Source organism: Amborella trichopoda, chromosome 4, assembly GCF_054954075.1.
Source record: "Amborella trichopoda isolate Santa Cruz 75 chromosome 4, AtrichopodaSantaCruz75HAP2 v2.0, whole genome shotgun sequence".
NCBI classification, from domain to species: domain Eukaryota; kingdom Viridiplantae; phylum Streptophyta; class Magnoliopsida; order Amborellales; family Amborellaceae; genus Amborella; species Amborella trichopoda.
Window position 1 is genome coordinate 58,419,238 of NC_142339.1, and position 17,780 is coordinate 58,437,017.

Below are 17,780 nucleotides of genomic sequence, written 5' to 3' on the forward strand. Positions count from 1 at the left end.
ACGATCACATTATTAATGTTGATTCTAATATTACTATAAAAACAATTAACGATAATAATTTAAATTATTATCTTAAATTTTAATTAATTATAATAAATCTATCAAATTTTATTTTTATTAATTGAGTATATTAATAATATTTAATTATATTGTTAATAATTCTATATAGTTTTCATAATTGTAATTAATGAAACAATGCTTATTATTGTCATAATACATGAAATATTACATTAATATTAATAAAATTATAATAAAAATAAACACACATTGGAAGATTTATAGTTAGAAACATCTAATTATGATATTCATGAAAAATCATGATTACTTTGTTATTACTTTATTAGTAGTACATTATAACTATTAAAGACATCTTCAAAATAAATTAGTTTATTAATTCTTTTTTAAAATTTAAGATTTTAATATATATAACTATGTTTAATATAACATGTAGTTTTAAAGAGTTTGAGTTTTTAACAGTATGGTCCTAAAATTTCTATATATTTTGAAATAAATATTAAAATATAACATGCATCTAGCATTTTATTATGTAGAAGATACTATTTCTATTACATACTTCATTTATGTGTGATTAGGCCCATGCTTTGAATGTGAATGGGCCTTTATAGATGCCCCGTATAGGTGCTTCATTTACCATTTTAACTTCAATTTTCAAACACCGTAGAATTCAAGATCCATTTGAACTTGGATGAGAGTTAATTGTAATATTTTTCTTTTCAAATAGAAAATTGGAAGAGAGTTACCTTGAAATTTTTTTGACAAATATTATTAGCTTTTATCAATGACTAAGAAAAATAAATTACATTAGAAGAGATAACAAGAGACGGTAGGGAAGCACTACCTTTAGCCAAAGAATCAACTAAAAAATTAGCTGCACAATAAGCATGGGATAAAGAGACTCTCAGAGGTTCCACCAAAACCATGAACTGCAACCATAGAGAACCATGCTCCCAAGGAACTTCTTCTCCTTTTTGCACCATCCAAAGAGTTACCTTGAAAATTGGAAGAGAGTTATAGGATCTAGCTATTAATTTTAACTTTAACTTGGAACATTGGAAGAGACTAATGGTAAGTATATTTGAATTTACTAATAAAAAAACCAATATCCCCTACAATATTGTTTCCTATATAGGTTAATTTTTTTTTTCATGCTGAACCTTTTCAACTTTCCTCTACAAATATCTTTACTTCATTTAAAAATTAGTTTTTATAATAAAAAAATTCACTTTTTAAATGATAATACATGAATTACTACATTATTATTTTATTAATAATATGTTATAACTACTAAAAACATCATCAGGTTAAATTGATTTATTAATTCTTTTTATTTTTAATTGTAAATTTTAATATAAAACTATATTTAATATCATCTATAGTTTTAAAGAATTTGAGTTTCAAATGTATGATTTGAATATTTTGAAATAAATGTTAAAAAATAACATATATTTGGCATTTTATTTCTGTAGAAAATACCATTTTTATTACCAACTTTATTTATATGTGATCAATATGAATAGGCCTTAACAGATGCACTCGTATAAATACTTTATTCCAAATACCATTTCAACTTCAATTTTCAAATATTCTTTCTCAAGTAGATTAAAAGAAAATATTTTATATCCATTTTCTTTTTGACACTGTAAACCTTGTCAACTTTATCTGTCTATTTCCTTTGACTTATTCTCACCATCTCTCAGGCTTGTTTGATAACAGGAAGCAAGTTCATGAACCATAAATTGAAAGTTCTTGAAGAACTGTAAATTAGAAATTACTTAAAAAGTTTTTGGTTTCTGTATTTGATAACCTGGTATTTGTATTGGATTAGCTTTGAGTAATAGTCAAGATGTAAAAAGTTAAAATTGAGATATAGATATTATTTATTTATTATTAATTTGTAGAATATTATTTTTTAGAATACAATATCAATTGAATTATTTTATTAATTTGTAGAATATTAATTTGTAGAGTCTCAAAATAGAAATCAATATATTTTCTTAGCTATTGTGAATATACAATTTGTTGAGTCTTTTTACAAATATAAAGTGGAATAGGTGTTTAAATTTCATAAGCAGGCTGTCGACTTTCTTCTTAAACCGATTACAAACTTTCTCGCTCTCTATCTATTCCTCACACACACGTGCACACATACATGCACACTCATATCTGCCATGGCAATTGTGGGTTTGGTTTCCTGTATTCTATTGGATTGTGCTATAATAGCTTCAACACAACATACAAACACACATGCGCAATGAATGCATCCATATGCAAGCAATAAGAAAGCCCATTCAATAATAACCTATAATAGCTTGAATACTACTTAGACATACATTCACCACTGATACATCCATATCCCAACCTCAAAAATATATCTCATTCAACAATAAAACAACATTGTTATTTGTCCCACAATGTTACCAACATTAAAAAAAGAAAGAAGAAAGATTTAGACAACAAATAGAACTTTAATGAAAGGACAAACTAGATGCTTTAGAAGACAGTCTTGAGATGCTGAGATCCCTTGAGGAAGACATTGACACTTATTTCTTCCCCCTTCCACATTACTTCAATCTGAAGCATCCGTGCCAAATATCTTCTCTAATCATTGAAGTATATAAGCAAAGACTTGCCTCTGTACTTTGTCACATAAGTAAACTCCTGTAAGAAAAACACCCATATGTATTGAATTTGTGTGAACATTGCAGCTAAACTTGCAAAACAAATTGCAGTTGAGTACCTTATCAATATACCCAAAAAGCTCGAGGTGTATTACTCACCATCAATCCATGCATAATACAGGCAAACGGTTATTATTCACAGAGGACCAACTATATGGCCCTTTGAACCCTTCAAAATAGATAGTCACATGAACACATGTACACACACGCACACCTCTACCCCAAAACAGCCCTGAGTTGCGTTTGGATGCATGTGCTACAATAACAGTATATGGCAGCAAAAATGCACGCTCAAACCAAATTGAGCCTTTAATTTTGCTTTGTTCCATTTTGTTTTAGATACTGAAGCATGTGGTTGACAGCATCACTTTGAATGCCTTCTTGAAGACATTCAAAATGCTGAACGTTTGTGCATTTCTATAAAAAGACACAATCTAAAGAACAAAATTTCACTAACTAAATGAGATCACCCACACACTCGTCCAAGATGGAAGACAAAAAAGAATGTGTGCGATGCAAAACACCTGAAGAATCTAAATCATGAAAGCAACATTTCCTCAAAATTTCTAGGTGTAAAAACAAATGAACTAGGGAACCATGACATACCCATTTATCAACCAATTCCTTTGCCAGCTTCCTATTTGCTGTGGTCTCTTCTTCAGATCGTGACAAAAACATAATGACCTTGCATGGTACCAAAAGCAAATTTTAGTCCCACTACTTCCATTCACAAACTACAAAGATATGTGAAAAAGGCTAGTTTGGTAGCAAACCTTCCCCAAGCCACTTTTTGTAAGTTGTTATTCCAGTCAAACTGCTCCACATCAATCAGCAACTGTATCATACATGCAACACAAGCATGTATCAATCAGATCAGATGCACATAGAACTAGCACTGAAGACCTATGTTTCAAACAAATACAACTAAGCCTCACAATGAAGTTTAAGCATGATGAGGTGCAAAAGGTGCATACATCAGTTAAGATATTCACTAAAGCAGTTTGGACATTGATGTTGGGCAAACATCCATCTGGCAGGGGCTCTAGCCAATTTTTTAAGTACAAATAGCACACCGCGATCTAAAAACTCTTGTTGGAGCTGCCGTCATTAGAAACAGGCCAAATTTTGAGAAATAACTCAAATAAGATTTAGGATATCCATAATAAAAATAATGAATAATGTAAATGCATTTGTTTTTTGGAAGGAAAAACTCAAGTAATTTCAGTGTAGGGTATTAATCAGATTAAAGTTACAATGAAGCAATGAAAGATGTCTGGCAATTTGACAGTAGATGATACATTTGACATTTGTCCTTTTGAAATCCTTATCGGGATGGAAGGGGAGGTCTCTAAGCCAACATGCTTGGAGCATTCCCCAAACCATCCGAAATATCACATCTTGTTGACTCAGTATCAGCAAATAATGCATCATGGGGAATCCAATTCCCCAATAAGAGTTCCCAAACTTGTGTGTTATGTCCATAGAAGATGAGGAGATTTGGATTATTGCAATGCCTTTTCACTTGGTGGATCCAATAGTTTTTCTTTGCCAATTCTGGGTGATTCATATAACATTGGGGGCCTGGGGTGGTAGGCAGTAGCCATCTTCATTTTTTACCGTTGGTCGTGGTCAGTAGATGATGTGCATAAATTTTTAACGTAATTATGCACCAGAAATATATACATTTCAAATAACTAAAACCTATAATCCCATCATAAATTCAGCCATGAAACCATGATTCAAGGGCATAAACACCAAAGGCACTCAATTCCATCCTTAATTTCTACAAATATCCAAGAGTTTCAATGTGACCATATTTCACTGAAAACGATAAGTCAAATTCCAACCTTATACCCAGATTTAAAAACTAATGGATTGTAAACAAAATATAAACAAAAATTTCTTTGCAAACATATTTTATAAGATAACTAGGATTCGAACCCTAATTCCCACCTTGAAAGACTAATTTTGCCATCAAACCTTACTTAGAGAGAAATGAAATTCAGACCTTTTTTTTTGTGTAAGTAATGAAATTCAGACCTTAATCCCCGAATTGTGCACTAATGCTAGCTGCATTTTTCTGTTTCACATTTTACTCATAGATAACTAAAATTCAAAACCCCAATGCTTCGTTTATCTAAAATATCCAACGATTCACAAAATCAATCAATCTAACTTTGTAGTATTGACAATAATTTATCGACAAACACTGACTCCAAAAAATGTAAAAATAAACCCAACTCCAAATTCTTTACCTTTTGCACCCTTTCTTCCTTTGGTTTTATCTTGTTGCTCGATCCCTCCTTTCCCCTCAACTTGCCAGCTGAAAAATCCTCATTTTCCTGAACTTCATCAGCCAAAAAAAATCATTTTCAGGCGAGCTTTCCTTGTTACTCTTCTTTATAAGCCTCTTTCTAGGTTTAGCTTTAGGCTCATCTTCTTCACCAGAATCCATGATTGGCGTGGGTGATCGCTCCGTTCCCAATCTTCTTCTTTTGGTTCTGAACCCATGTCCGGATCCATCAATGGCTCTCCATCCTCATCATGGTAACTGAATTGAAAAAAAAAAAAAGGAATACTTATTATGGAAATTCACGCTGAAAAAAATGGCAAAAAAGAATTGGGAAAATCAGTGAAATGAATTGAGCTCACGGATCATCTTCATATGCCATGACTAAGAACTTGAGCTGTGGAAGAAAAATGGATCACTGGCTTCGCAGGGAATAATAGAAGGGGATTTTTAGGGTTTTCAGAACGAAAATCTTTATTCGGTGGAAAATCTATGAACGAACAAAGGGGTGCTTAGCGGCGAAGAGAGGAGTGCTCAGCAGGGAAGAAGAGAAAAGAGGGTAGGGTTATCAAATGACAGGAACTTACGAACTTCCAATTTTGAGTTCCGACCTTGCGATCAGAACCTTTTTTTTTTTTTTTTTTGTTACAAAGGGACTTAAGGAGATGAACAGTAAATTGAAGTTTTGATTTGAAGTTCTCATCTTTTATCAAACACGAAAGTTGGAACAGTAATAAGAATTTCTCAAGCTCCACAAAAACACTTGATGTTCCCTTGCTATATCTCTCTCTTATAAATTGGAATAGCATGTGAGATTACTGTATTTAACAGATTTAATAAATTTTTACCGTGATTTATATTTTAAAACTCATTATTTTCATCATCGTATACAATAAGGATTTGCTAAATTTTTTAGAGAGTAATTATTTTCTTTTAAATTTTTTTTATTTCTAGTACATCTACCCTACTTTATCTTTATATATGGATCTTGTTTTATTCTCACCGACGCAAGTCCACCCTTTAATTCTGGCTTGATAATGTAGTATAAATATTACAATGTTTGTCCAAACTTGAAAAGCATTCTACAATGTTTGTTACGTTCTAATTTTTTACTAATTTCGTTTCATCACATAATAGTTAAGCTCTCAATGATAATATAAATTTAGGAAATAATTTATGTTCTCAACTTTTGAAAAATAATAATTTTTAGACACCCAAAAAATAAAATAATTAAATTTAACATTACTTTTATTATATATTATCATTCTTCTTAAATCTACTTAAATACACGTCGGGCTTTTCTATCAATCTTCTTATTTATCAATCTTCTTATTTATGGAGTTCATTTTGTTATTAATTATTTCCGTATACAATTTAATTATTTTTCTTACGTTATTAATTTTTCAGTTCACTTCACTTTTATTTGGAGAAAATTTTATTCCTTTTTATTTTGATTTTTTAACACGAGTTTTTCAGACTTTATGTTTACTTCAATTTAATAAATGAAAATTTAAATGACACACATTCTCTCAATGGTTTTCAAAAGGGAAAATTCGGTAGATATCCGTTTTAGTTTACGTTATTATCAAAATACCGAATATTTGTTCGTTTTTTTGGACTTTATAACCATTTTTTATAAAAAAAAATGAAATTACCCATTTTTCGGTTTTTCAAAAACCTAAATCACTTTTTAAAAAGTGAAAATTTAAAACTTTTGTTCTTCAAGAAGGAAAATTTATTTTTTTCCTCTATTGTGGTCTACCTCTCTTTCTTTGCATTACATGGGTAAAAATGGCTTTTTGGATCTCTCTCTACCTACCCTTCATCGAGCGTCTTTGTTTTGGGTAAGTTTCACCCAGAGTCTTGAGAGAGGAATTCGGCCTGGTCTGGAAATTCCCTTAGCTTAAAGAGCTTGAATTGACGAAAGTTGGGCATCATGGGCTGTGCCTTCAGGTTTCCATTTTTGCTATGATGTATACAAGCTAAAACTGAGTCATATTGAGAGGACCTATCAAAACCAATCGAAAGTGAGAGCATAGAGGGTCTATATAGCATTTGGCAGCTGCGAATTCGTCTTTCAACCAGGGCAAGAGAACATTGTTGGGAGTAAAAGTGTTGAGAAATTGAATTGGGGCAGGATTAGGTGGTTGCAAAAGTATTGGGAGATTGAGTTGGGGTAGGATTGGGTGTCTGATGAAGGGCACGAGTTGGATAGTTGGTGCCATTAATGGAGGAGAGAGAGATAGCATTGGGGCGTGAAAAATAAAGGAAGGGAAGCCATTAGAGGTTGAGGTTGAGACCTCGTTTGCCCATCATAGATGCAGAGAGAGAGAGGTTAGTCAGTTAAATTTATGAGAGAGAAGAGAGAGAGAGATAAAATTGAAATTTTGCTGTTTAAACTTGATTAGTCGATAGAGAGAGAATACCCCACAAGAGAGAGAAAACATTTTTCTGTTATTGAAGAACGGAAAATTTAAAATTTTTGATATTTGAAAAACTTTTGGTTTTCGAAAAACAAAAAATAGGTAGTTTCATCTTTAAGAAAAAATTTGTTATGAAGTCCAAAAAATAGACATATTAGGAATAATGGAAAGTATTAAGTATTTTGGTAATAACATAAACTAAAACGCATATTTACATAATTTTTCCTGTTTTTAAAGTGTATAGCATTATAAAAATTTTATTAAATTATATCATTTAATATCAATTCATTTTTATATTTATCTTTTAGAGATTTATCAAAAATGTACTTTCAGATTAAACTTTGTTTATTATTAACAAGAAAGAGAAGTAGGAAAACAAATGTTAATATTGCCCATTATTCTCATTCCCATAAGTTCGAACAGTAGCAAATGTCCAAGGCACAACAAGTCCCTAGCAGAATCCATCATAATTTTGAAAAAGAATTTCTTAGATGGTCAGTTTTCATTTGTAACTTGAAGTCCCTAGCAGAATCCATCGTAATTTTGAAAAAGAATTTCTTAGATGGCCAATTTTCATTTGTAACTAGAAGTAAGAGAGTTTATTTCTCATTGAAATTGTACTCCTCTTCCAAACTCTACTCTCTCCCATCATAATTACATACTTCTAAATATAAATTAGTATACATGACCAAAAATGATGGTGAATTCCCCTAAATAGAAATCGTCCATTTTTTTAGTACAAGTTGCAAGCAGTCAGTCTTTTCCTTTTTCCATAATGATAAAATTTAAAAAACGATCCAAATCGAGTAGATCTATAAACTCTTGAAAACATTAAAAATAGACACTACAAATAACTTGTTATAAGATATATTATTTTAAAAGTGTGGTTTGTATAGAGCCTATGCTTTATAAACAATAAAATTAGAGCCTACATTCAAATAATGTCAATAAATGTGGTTTCAATATTGGAAATCTTTTTGACAGTCTTAAAATATATTTTTATCTTTATTTATAAAGTTTAAAGATTAAAAATTAGTGTAGATCGAGAGATCTATAAAAACTTGAAAATTTTGAAAATTGACGATCCAAAAATGCGTTACAAAATTCACTATTTTCAAAACTTGAAATCCATTTTTTTCTATGTCCATGCATCCAGATGTGTTGATGATCACTTTGAGGATATTTGGGCATCATAACAACATCTTTTGAGAAGATTTTTGAGGTAGGTTTTAATTTGATTGTTTAGAGTCTCGGTTCTATATAAACTTTTCTCTTATTTCAAAGATTTAAAATTATTCTTTATATTCGTAGATCTTTAGATCGAGAAAATTAATTGGAAGGTTTTATAGCTTCTAAATACTCTTTTTTTTTATTAGATTTTTGAGGTACGAAAATATATAAGTCGCAACTCATAAGTACAAAATGAAAGGATATTTTTGACATTCTGTAAAGAACAGAGGGCAGATCTGACTATTTACGTCTATCGAATCAAAATCAATCACAACCGTTGGATTAAACACTTCCTCACTGTCGGATCTAGAGTTTTCCGGCTTGTAAAAGCCTCTCTCGTTGCCATAGACCCTTCTGTTTCACTTCGGGGTTGCTCTGTTGCAGAGGAAGAGAGAGAAGGTTTAGAGAGGGAGGAAACATGGTGCAGCGGCTCACCTATCGCACGCGCCATAGCTACGCGACCAAATCGAACCAGACCAGGGTCGTCAAAACCCCAGGTACTCTGCAAAAAAACATTAGCTTCTCTCCCTTAAGCCCTAATTCTGAAGCCCTAAATGTTACCATAACGTATTGCCATTTTAGGGTTTTGTCTAATCTATTTCTGTTCATTCTGCCATTTGTTTTGTTCCGAGAATTGCAGCTTTCATTGAAGTTCTGTTTATTGGTTTTTGGTGTGTTGCATTTTCTGCTTCCTCAGATCGCTTAAACTGGAGTTCTACAAATTGCGTCTGTTGCTGAGGTTTTTTTTTTTTGAATGTTTAGTCTCCAACCTAAATAGTGCATTTTTTGTTTCATCTCTTTCTGTGTCTTTTTTATCTTATTCTGATTTAAAAGTAGTAATCATTTTAAATCGATGATTTTCTTTTGGTTTAATGCTGCATTGTTTCTTTTGATTCTCTAAGATCTGACCTGGATCCTTTGATTGCATATTTTTATTACTGGCCTTTCTGGTTTTATTGGATATTTTTTTAGAATATATGGATTCCCTCTGAATCATTTTTCTTTTGGATTGAGTGCAGGTGGAAAGCTCGTGTATCAGACTGCTAAGAAGAGGGCAAGTGGGCCAAAATGCCCAGTCACAGGCAAAAGAATCCAAGGGGTATGAAATTAATTACTGTTTATGTTTCTCAATCTAGATTATTAGTGTTGCATACGGATAATTATATGGGTTCATTGATTGAAAGATATTAAATTTGTTCATCTATTAAAAGCTGTTATATTTGTTCATCTATTGAAACCTATTATGAAAGATGGTGATGCTTTTGATTCTTCTGCACAATACTTTTCATGAATGAAATATTGTTCAGTGATAGAATCATCTGATACTTGTGGTGAACTTCTCTCTACCACTACCATGTCTTAGACATTGCCGTTATATATACACAATGGATAGTGGGTTTGATTGTTGAATGGATTTTCTTGTAATACAAAAAAATTATCTATAAGGATATTTTTGGATCAAAGGTACTTATGTTGACTTGTGTTTGGAGACTGCTTTTTCTGGTTGTGCAGTAGCATGTTTGAAACTGAGAATGTATGGCTGGTGAAGGTAAGGTTTGCCATATTTGTGGAATGGAATTTATGGCAACCATTTTGCTTACATGAGTAATTAATATGATGCTTCAGGTGCCCCCCCCAGTCTTTTTGGTGGCTACATAAAACTTGATGGTCTTTTTTTTTAGTTAATTATTATAATCTCGTCATATGTTCCAACTTATATTTGAAGCTTCTGGTAATATTGAAGGACATAGTGAGAGATGCTACTTGCAGATGTTCATATGGCTTACCGGATTTCAATATTGTATTAGGGGAGTGTGTTCAAATCTATGGGTTTGGAACACTAATTGGGTTACCGTTTAGTTTATAGAGATGGGGATTAATTTCACCCAACTCTTTTTGTTGCTTCAAGGTAGTACTGACTGTCCTGAAGTCAATGGTGTCGCCATTGTAATCTATTGTTGCATAATGTGATGTACCATGTCAACTAATATATTTGCGGAAATTAGTTTCATAATGTGATGTAATCTTTTTGAAATTACCATATATTTGCAGAAATTAAATTTTTGTATTAGACATCATATTTGAATGCCGGTTGTTTACCACATTCAGATAAAACCCTTATAAGGGATTTGTCGATAGTTCAGAACCGCACAAAATGCAGAGGATATGGTTGGGATGGATTATGATAGGCGTATTCTGAATTGTTATTTATTTTTTGGGTAAAAATGTGCCCTTTATAGATAAGGATACATTTGAAATTTCCACAAAAGTAGGTTGGTATCTTCAAGTAATTGTCTTAAACTTGATTAGTGTGAAAGCCATTGGATTTGGTGAAAATTTCTGCTTTGTCCTTTTTAAAATGGTAAAGGTACCTCTTGCCTTTTAGTGATAATTGCACATATGCCCTTATATATGAGCAAGCTACTCATGTAAAATATGCTTTTACTAAAAGGTAGTGACTTCTTTTATTAAATGCACTATTCACAACTCCATTCTAATCTTAACCTTTGTATTTTAAAGTGTTGTTAAGTGTAGATTATAAGGATACACCAAACTTAAGATTTCAAAATACAAAGGTTATGGTTATAATAGCTTGTGTAGGGTGTATTTTCTTGATGTGTTATTTTTTTACTTAAAAGTTTTTTTTGTGGGTGGCTTGGTTATTGAGTAAGGGTACATGTTTAAATATCAGTAGAGGACATTGGGTGTGTTTGTCATCTTTATACTGACACATTTGAAATTTTAACTAAAGTGTAAGGGTATTTGCTCGAATAAAATTTCATGATGATTACATTTGAAATGCTACTGTACTTCTCTGAGAACTTGAAATGTGTATTTATTTGAGGGCTTTTTAAGAGAAAAGATCTGTGAAAAATACTTTGGACATGTGAAACTCTCAATTTTTCTTCGGGCATCCTTCGGCCTTGTGGTCATTTAAAATGGGAAATGAACTAAATAGGCTCCCTTCCAGTCCTTCTCTTTTGTCACTGCTTTCTATTGAACTTGAAGGCCACAAGGATTAGAGCAAGAAGGAAAGAGAGAGCGAAGACTTGGGACCTTAAACATTTGGACTTTATCTTAGTGAGGATTTGTTCTGAAATCTGGAGAGGTGTCATGGGTGAAGATGTTAGGGATGAGCCAAATAAACCCCATTTGGAGAGGTTTTGGTGCTCCATTGAGATTTGGATGGAATTCCTGCAGGTCCATGCTGCTATTTCTGATAGCAGATTATGGAAATGGTGAACAAGTTTGGCAGTCCTTTAATTTTTGTGGTGATTTTTGGGAAATTGCCGACAAGTTTCCTTGGTGCCGACTTGTTGGAGAGGTATAATTACATTTTTTTGGAATGGAATGATCAAGATTGGATGGCTGTTTTCTGAGATTATTGAGCTTTCTGACTGGTTTTGGTGGTGGTTCCTCTGAATTCAGCATCTATCAAGGTGGTGTTGCCTAAGCTGCAAACATTTGATGGTGTTTTCTTGAATGGGAATAGTCACAATGTTAAATGTTTGGTGAGATTGAGGGAGGGGACTTTATTTTTTGAAAGATGATAATGGTTTTGTTGGACTGAAGAATATGGTTGTGGCATGCTTCTGAAAGTGGTGGGCATTCTGAATATTTCTCTATAGCCCCTACTTTTAGTAAAAGAAAAACAATGGACAGCAGGATTCTCTCTAAATATATGAATGGATTCTCTTCTCTTTGTCTCTACCTCTCCCCCTCTCTCTCTACAACCACCGTCCCTCCTCTTTCTAGATCTGTTCTGTTTCTCTTAACTACCTCTAGACCCTTAACTTTCTCACACACTTGCATTCTGAATGTTTACCTGTGGAAAGAAACTACACACTCTATCCAAATTGGATTTAGAAGAAGGGAATTCATTTGTGTACTTAGAGAGAGTATTTCGAGAGATTGTTATTTGATTTAATAGAGAGAGTGGGGTTGTGGGATTTTTTTTGGATAATGGGGTAATTTGGTCACTTGCTGCTATTAAATGATCACATGGGCAGGGAGCATGCTTAAGTCATAACCCATATTCCTAGATTTCCAAACTAATAAAAAATATCTCACATGTTTTTTATCTTAAAAAGCCCTGTAATTAATGGTTGTGTGTGCGTGCGTGTGTGCATGGGCTTGTGTGTGTGCGTATGTGTGCATGTGTCCTTGTGACTATCTATTTTAAAGGGTTCAAAGGGCCATATAGTTTGTCTTCTGTGAATAATAACTGTGCAATTACCTGTATTATGCATGGATTGACGGTGAGTAATACATTTCGTAGGCTTTGTGGGTATATTGATAAGGTACTCAAGTGCAATTTGTCTTCCAAGATATGTCCTTTGTGTATTCCTTTTTTAAGCTTGAGGTGATCCATTTCCATCTGTGAACTAAAAGACATGATGATATGTACGCCACTACTGCATCAAAGTGTTACATAAATATCACGGTTCTTCTATTGACTCAGTTTCAACATGATAGTGAACTTTGGTGGTTTATTGACTTGAATATGCCATGATGGTGGATTTCATTATCATGTTATCTAGATGTTCTATCGATGTGAATGAAATAATGTATGAATTATGTAAGTTTTTCAAAATGATAAAGTTTTTGAACATTCAATATTTGTTTTGACTTTTACTCATTACCTATTGTCTTCCTTGATTGTATTCTCAATAAAAAATGGCCCCTTCCTTCTTAATACTCTGATAATCACCTTTATATCAGTCTTGAATGTATCTTTACTGGATTGGTGAAGTAGATGTTTTACTATAATGTTTTTTTCGTACCCTTTGTTTTGGGGAAGGTCGTTGTGGAATGATAGTTAATTTATTGGTGTTTTTGTTTGACAGATTCCTCATCTGAGACCCACTGAATATAAGAGGACTAGGCTTTCAAGGAACCGGAGGACCGTGAATCGTGCTTATGGGGGGGTTTTGTCTGGTGGTGCTGTTCGAGAAAGGTATATGACATCTCTCTTCACATGTATATTCAAGTCTTTCCATTATTATCTCTAAAATACACTGAAATCAATTCTCGATCATAATAATTTCATGAATTGGTGTGTGGGGCACTTGTTTTATAAGCTTCGAAATTTCCTTCATGATGTATTTCATTTTTGCTTTGCGTATTTTATTTTTCCTTTCATCATTTATAGAGCGAATCGAATTTTGCAGTACATCCTGATTGTTTTGCAACTATAGAAGACTGACTTAGGAAAAGCTTAAATTTTCGAAGAGAATTTAAATAAACTAAGATTTTACAGTTTATTTCATTAATTATATGTTCTGTTTTTTCATTCATTTTCTTTTTATCCTTCGGTGTTTTTTCCATGAAAAGAATTTCCAAATGTAAACCGTAGTCAAATAAATATAGCCTGGAGGCACCTTCTACTTCAAATACTTAAAATTTAAAAGGTGGATATCAAGATTTCTGTTTAATTTTGGTTTAGGATCATTCGGGCCTTTTTGGTGGAGGAGCAAAAGATTGTCAAGAAGGTTTTGAAAATCCAGAAGGCCAAAGAAAAGCAGGCTGCCAAGAGTTAAGTACCAAAAGGCTTCCGTGTGCTCTGTACGCGAAACAAATTTTCAAATTTTGGATTACAGTTAAATGCAGCGAATGATAAGAGACTGTAACGGCTGTTTACTTGGCGACAATCCGTCTTTTCAATCTTGTTGGTTTCTTATAATTTGTTCCATCCTGTCCCTTTTCTGGTGTTTCTCCAGCAACATGAGTTAGTGATTTCTTTGTGAAAGGAACTGTTAAGGTTTAAAGTTTTCAGTAGTTTCCTATTTGCTTCTCTGTTTGCTTCTCATTCCTTTTAATACTATCTGAAATTTTTGTAGTGATGTTTTTCTTTCCTGTTATAATTTCTTTGAGGGCTTTCATTGCTTCCCAATGTTGGCTGCATCATGATTTTTAATGGCTTGTACATTTCCCTCAAAAAGTAGCAGTTCTAGGATGGGTAAGATTTAGATGTCCCTTGAAAGCAATGGAAAGATTTGTCTGCGTTCATAGTTCTCTGAATATAGGGTTACAAGTGTTCGACATAGATACCAGTTTTGGAGCTTTTTGTGCCAGAACCGGTAGCTGGGACATGACCTGTTTGTACTATAATTTCATTTTCATTGTCATTTAGGTATTGAAGAAGTTTGTACAGTGCAGCAACTTGTAAACACAAGGTTGCAGATTTGCAGTGATCTACACCAGCCATTACAGTTTGACGCTGTAGTGTTGATGCCTTTTAAGATTGTGTCAAAGTTTGGCACTTTATTAAAGGGTGTTGATGCGTCTATATGGTACAATATAATAGATGGTGTAAAACGGTTTTTCTTATATCTACTGCAACCATAAGATATTTGGAATTTGCCTTATATCTACTGGAACCCTTATATAATTGGATTCTGGGAAAGAAGTATCACTAAAGTAACAGGAAATAACAGAGTTGCTTTGTGTTATAGAGGGGCAGAAGAATGAATGGATTGAAGTCTTCATATAGTGAGATAACAAATAATAACAAGGTTTCTTTCAGTGGTTGTGAGTTGGCAACTAGTAAGATGAAACAAAGTTGAGTCTTTTGAAGTATGAAGTTTTCAAACGCTTCCCATTTCTTAGTTCAATGACCCTGTTATAACGTTGATCTCCATAAATGTGAACTAAACCAATTTATTATACTTATTTGAGTGGTATTCTTTAAAAATATGGTGCCTGATTGGATCCTTGTCTTAGTGTTAATTCTGTGCCCATCTAGTTGTGCAAATTGGGCTCTGCCTAACACTTCTTGAAGGGACACATTTTTACCTCTATTTAGGGAAAAGTTTATAAAAAGTTTCAACCTCTTTGCATGAGTAATATGCACTTCATGAGTCGAGTTGGAAAGGTGGTTTCGACACTGAAAAGACCTACAATTGATCATTTTGATCTCATGATGATGAATACCAAAAAAGAATGAATTTTAAGTAATAAAAATAAAACATATTATGTAGTTAATCTATTTTCAAAATTTTTAAATATTTATCGATTTCGATCAAGGCCATTTTATGGAGCTTTAAACTTCAGAATTAGATGTGAAAATGGATTGATAGACCACTTTTAAGTGTTTCCATCGAAACTACATCTTTTAGCGAGATTTTGAGGTGCGCCTTATTCTGATGGTTTAAGGTTGGCACCTTACACAAAACACATCCTTTTATTAAACAATAATAAATAGACATCCAAGATAACCAAAGTATCACATGACAATACACGATGTTTCTCTCTCACTGCTTTGGTCGACTTTCCGATTGCTTCAGCAGCGAAAACCAACTCAAAAGGGTTTATTTTGGGTAATAATCTGCATAAATACCCTTACAACATGAGAGGCCTCCTCATTCTCTATATTCTTTCTACTGATGTTTGGAGAATTCAAGTAGGATCCCTCTCCTTTTCTTAGCAAAGGCCAGTAGCTTGGCTTGATCCGGCAGTGCTTCTTTAACCATCCCAAATTCACAAAAATCAGTTATCCATGAGAACAAAAATGGGGTGCTCTCTTGATCTATCAGCTTTGCTCCTGTTTTGTGTTCGAGTAATTTGAACCATCGGATGCTCGAACCGATGACCAGTTCGAGATAACCGGGTGTTTCACCATTAAAGAAGGGTTTGTTGCTTCTAAAATCTATTTTTAGGCCATTTTCTAATATATTGAGGAACTCCTTGAGCGCTGGTACTTCCTTCTCTTGCTCTTCACCTTGAGTGGAGAAGATGGTCTTGCCGCTGCCTGACATCTGCAGGTGCAATAGAAAACATTTCTTACATGATGAATGTGTGTGTTAGGGGTGAGAATTTAACCGGTTTGGAATCAAAACTCGAATTGTGGACCCTATCCGAATCTGGGTATGGATCTCAGATTTGGATCCGACGGGTGGGCTCCAGATCTAAAATTTGGATTTAGTAATTTGGATCGAAACCAGGTTCATGTGGATCTGATTTGGATCTGACCCAGTTGTTAAAATATTATATAAAATAACTTGTATGTTACATAGTATTTTTTGTTATATATTATATTATAGATATAAACTAATATATAAATTTTTTTTTGGAGCTGATAGGGTTTGTATCCAGTTCCAAATCCCATGTATACTTCTTGGATCTAGATCCAGATCCGAATATTTTGAATCCTTTCGGGTTCAGATCCGAATATTTTGAATCCGTTCGGGTTCAAATCCGAATCCGGATGCCATGTATAGTTTTTGGATTCGAATCCGAATCACAGTGGATCCAGACCCCATCCGACCCATTCTCAGCCCTAGTGTGTGTGTGAGATTAATTGAGCAATGATAACATTGGGTAATGTTTTTTCTGCTATTGCTTGATGAGCCTTGCATTTGCTCTTCGGCATACAGATTTGAAAGTCCACCCCATCTCTCTCTCTCTCTCTCTCTTACCCTTTTGTATTGTGGTATCTCTCTTTGTGGTCCCATGCTTTTATTAATGTTTTTTTAAATGAGTGGATAGATGCACCACTAGGGCTGTTATTAATCAAAGGGTGTGGTTTCTATAAGGCTGCAACCTTAAACAATCCAATTGAGGGGCACCTCCAAATTTTATGGTAACTTGTAATTTTGGTTTAAAAAATTATTAGCGTTACTTGAAAATCTATTTTCATATCTAATTATAAAAGTTTAAACTTAAAAAATGGTTAAACCCAAGTAGATCTATAAACATATGAAAATTTTAAAAATGGACGGTCTAGATAAAGTGTTGCAAGATGTACCATTTCTGGGACTCTAAATATTTTTTTATTTATTTATTCATATTCGTACTTCTCGATGTGACGATGATCAATTAGATTATGTAAATTTTTTCCTTAAATCAAAACAACATATGCAATAGTGAAAATAAGCTAGCTTGAGTTGAATTTTTAACTTCTGATGAAGGGATGGGGTTTCAGAGCAGCCGTTGCATCTATTCAAATGCGGTCATTTGAGATCTAAAACTTCACAGGTCATTAGTCTCAACTCTCAAGTATCTCGTTCGTGAATTTGCAGAAAATAGCCTGAAGTATCATACTCATGAATATGAAGAAAATACAGATTTTGATTTTTAAAATTGTATTCTTTTAGACCTTGTTCTGCAATGCTTTTTGAGCTTCAAAATCATGGATCT

At 33.1% G+C, this 17,780-nt stretch overlaps 1 protein-coding gene and 1 long non-coding RNA gene across 4 annotated transcripts; one reads left to right on the forward strand and one right to left on the reverse strand.

Moving 5' to 3' along the window:
- Positions 1-2,373: 2,373 nt before the first annotated feature.
- LOC110006720 (uncharacterized) lies at positions 2,374-5,783 on the reverse strand. Of its 3 annotated transcripts, none has more exons than XR_002279921.2 (5): positions 5,352-5,783; positions 4,955-5,250; positions 3,473-3,534; positions 3,306-3,383; positions 2,374-2,679 (listed from the first exon to the last, which is right to left on the reverse strand). It is a non-coding gene; the product is annotated as an uncharacterized LOC110006720 (long non-coding RNA). The 3 variants fall into 3 exon arrangements; XR_002279922.2 differs by having other exon boundaries at positions 2,374-2,653; positions 2,759-3,383; XR_002279920.2 differs by having other exon boundaries at positions 2,759-3,383.
- Positions 5,784-8,998: 3,215 nt separating this feature from the next.
- LOC18422217 (large ribosomal subunit protein eL34) lies at positions 8,999-14,428 on the forward strand. The gene is made up of 4 exons (XM_006827169.4): positions 8,999-9,139; positions 9,662-9,741; positions 13,490-13,599; positions 14,089-14,428. Exons 1-4 carry the CDS (start codon positions 9,061-9,063, stop codon positions 14,180-14,182), a joined length of 363 nt encoding a protein of 120 aa, XP_006827232.1. The 5' UTR covers positions 8,999-9,060; the 3' UTR covers positions 14,183-14,428.
- The last annotated feature ends 3,352 nt before the right edge of the window (positions 14,429-17,780 follow it).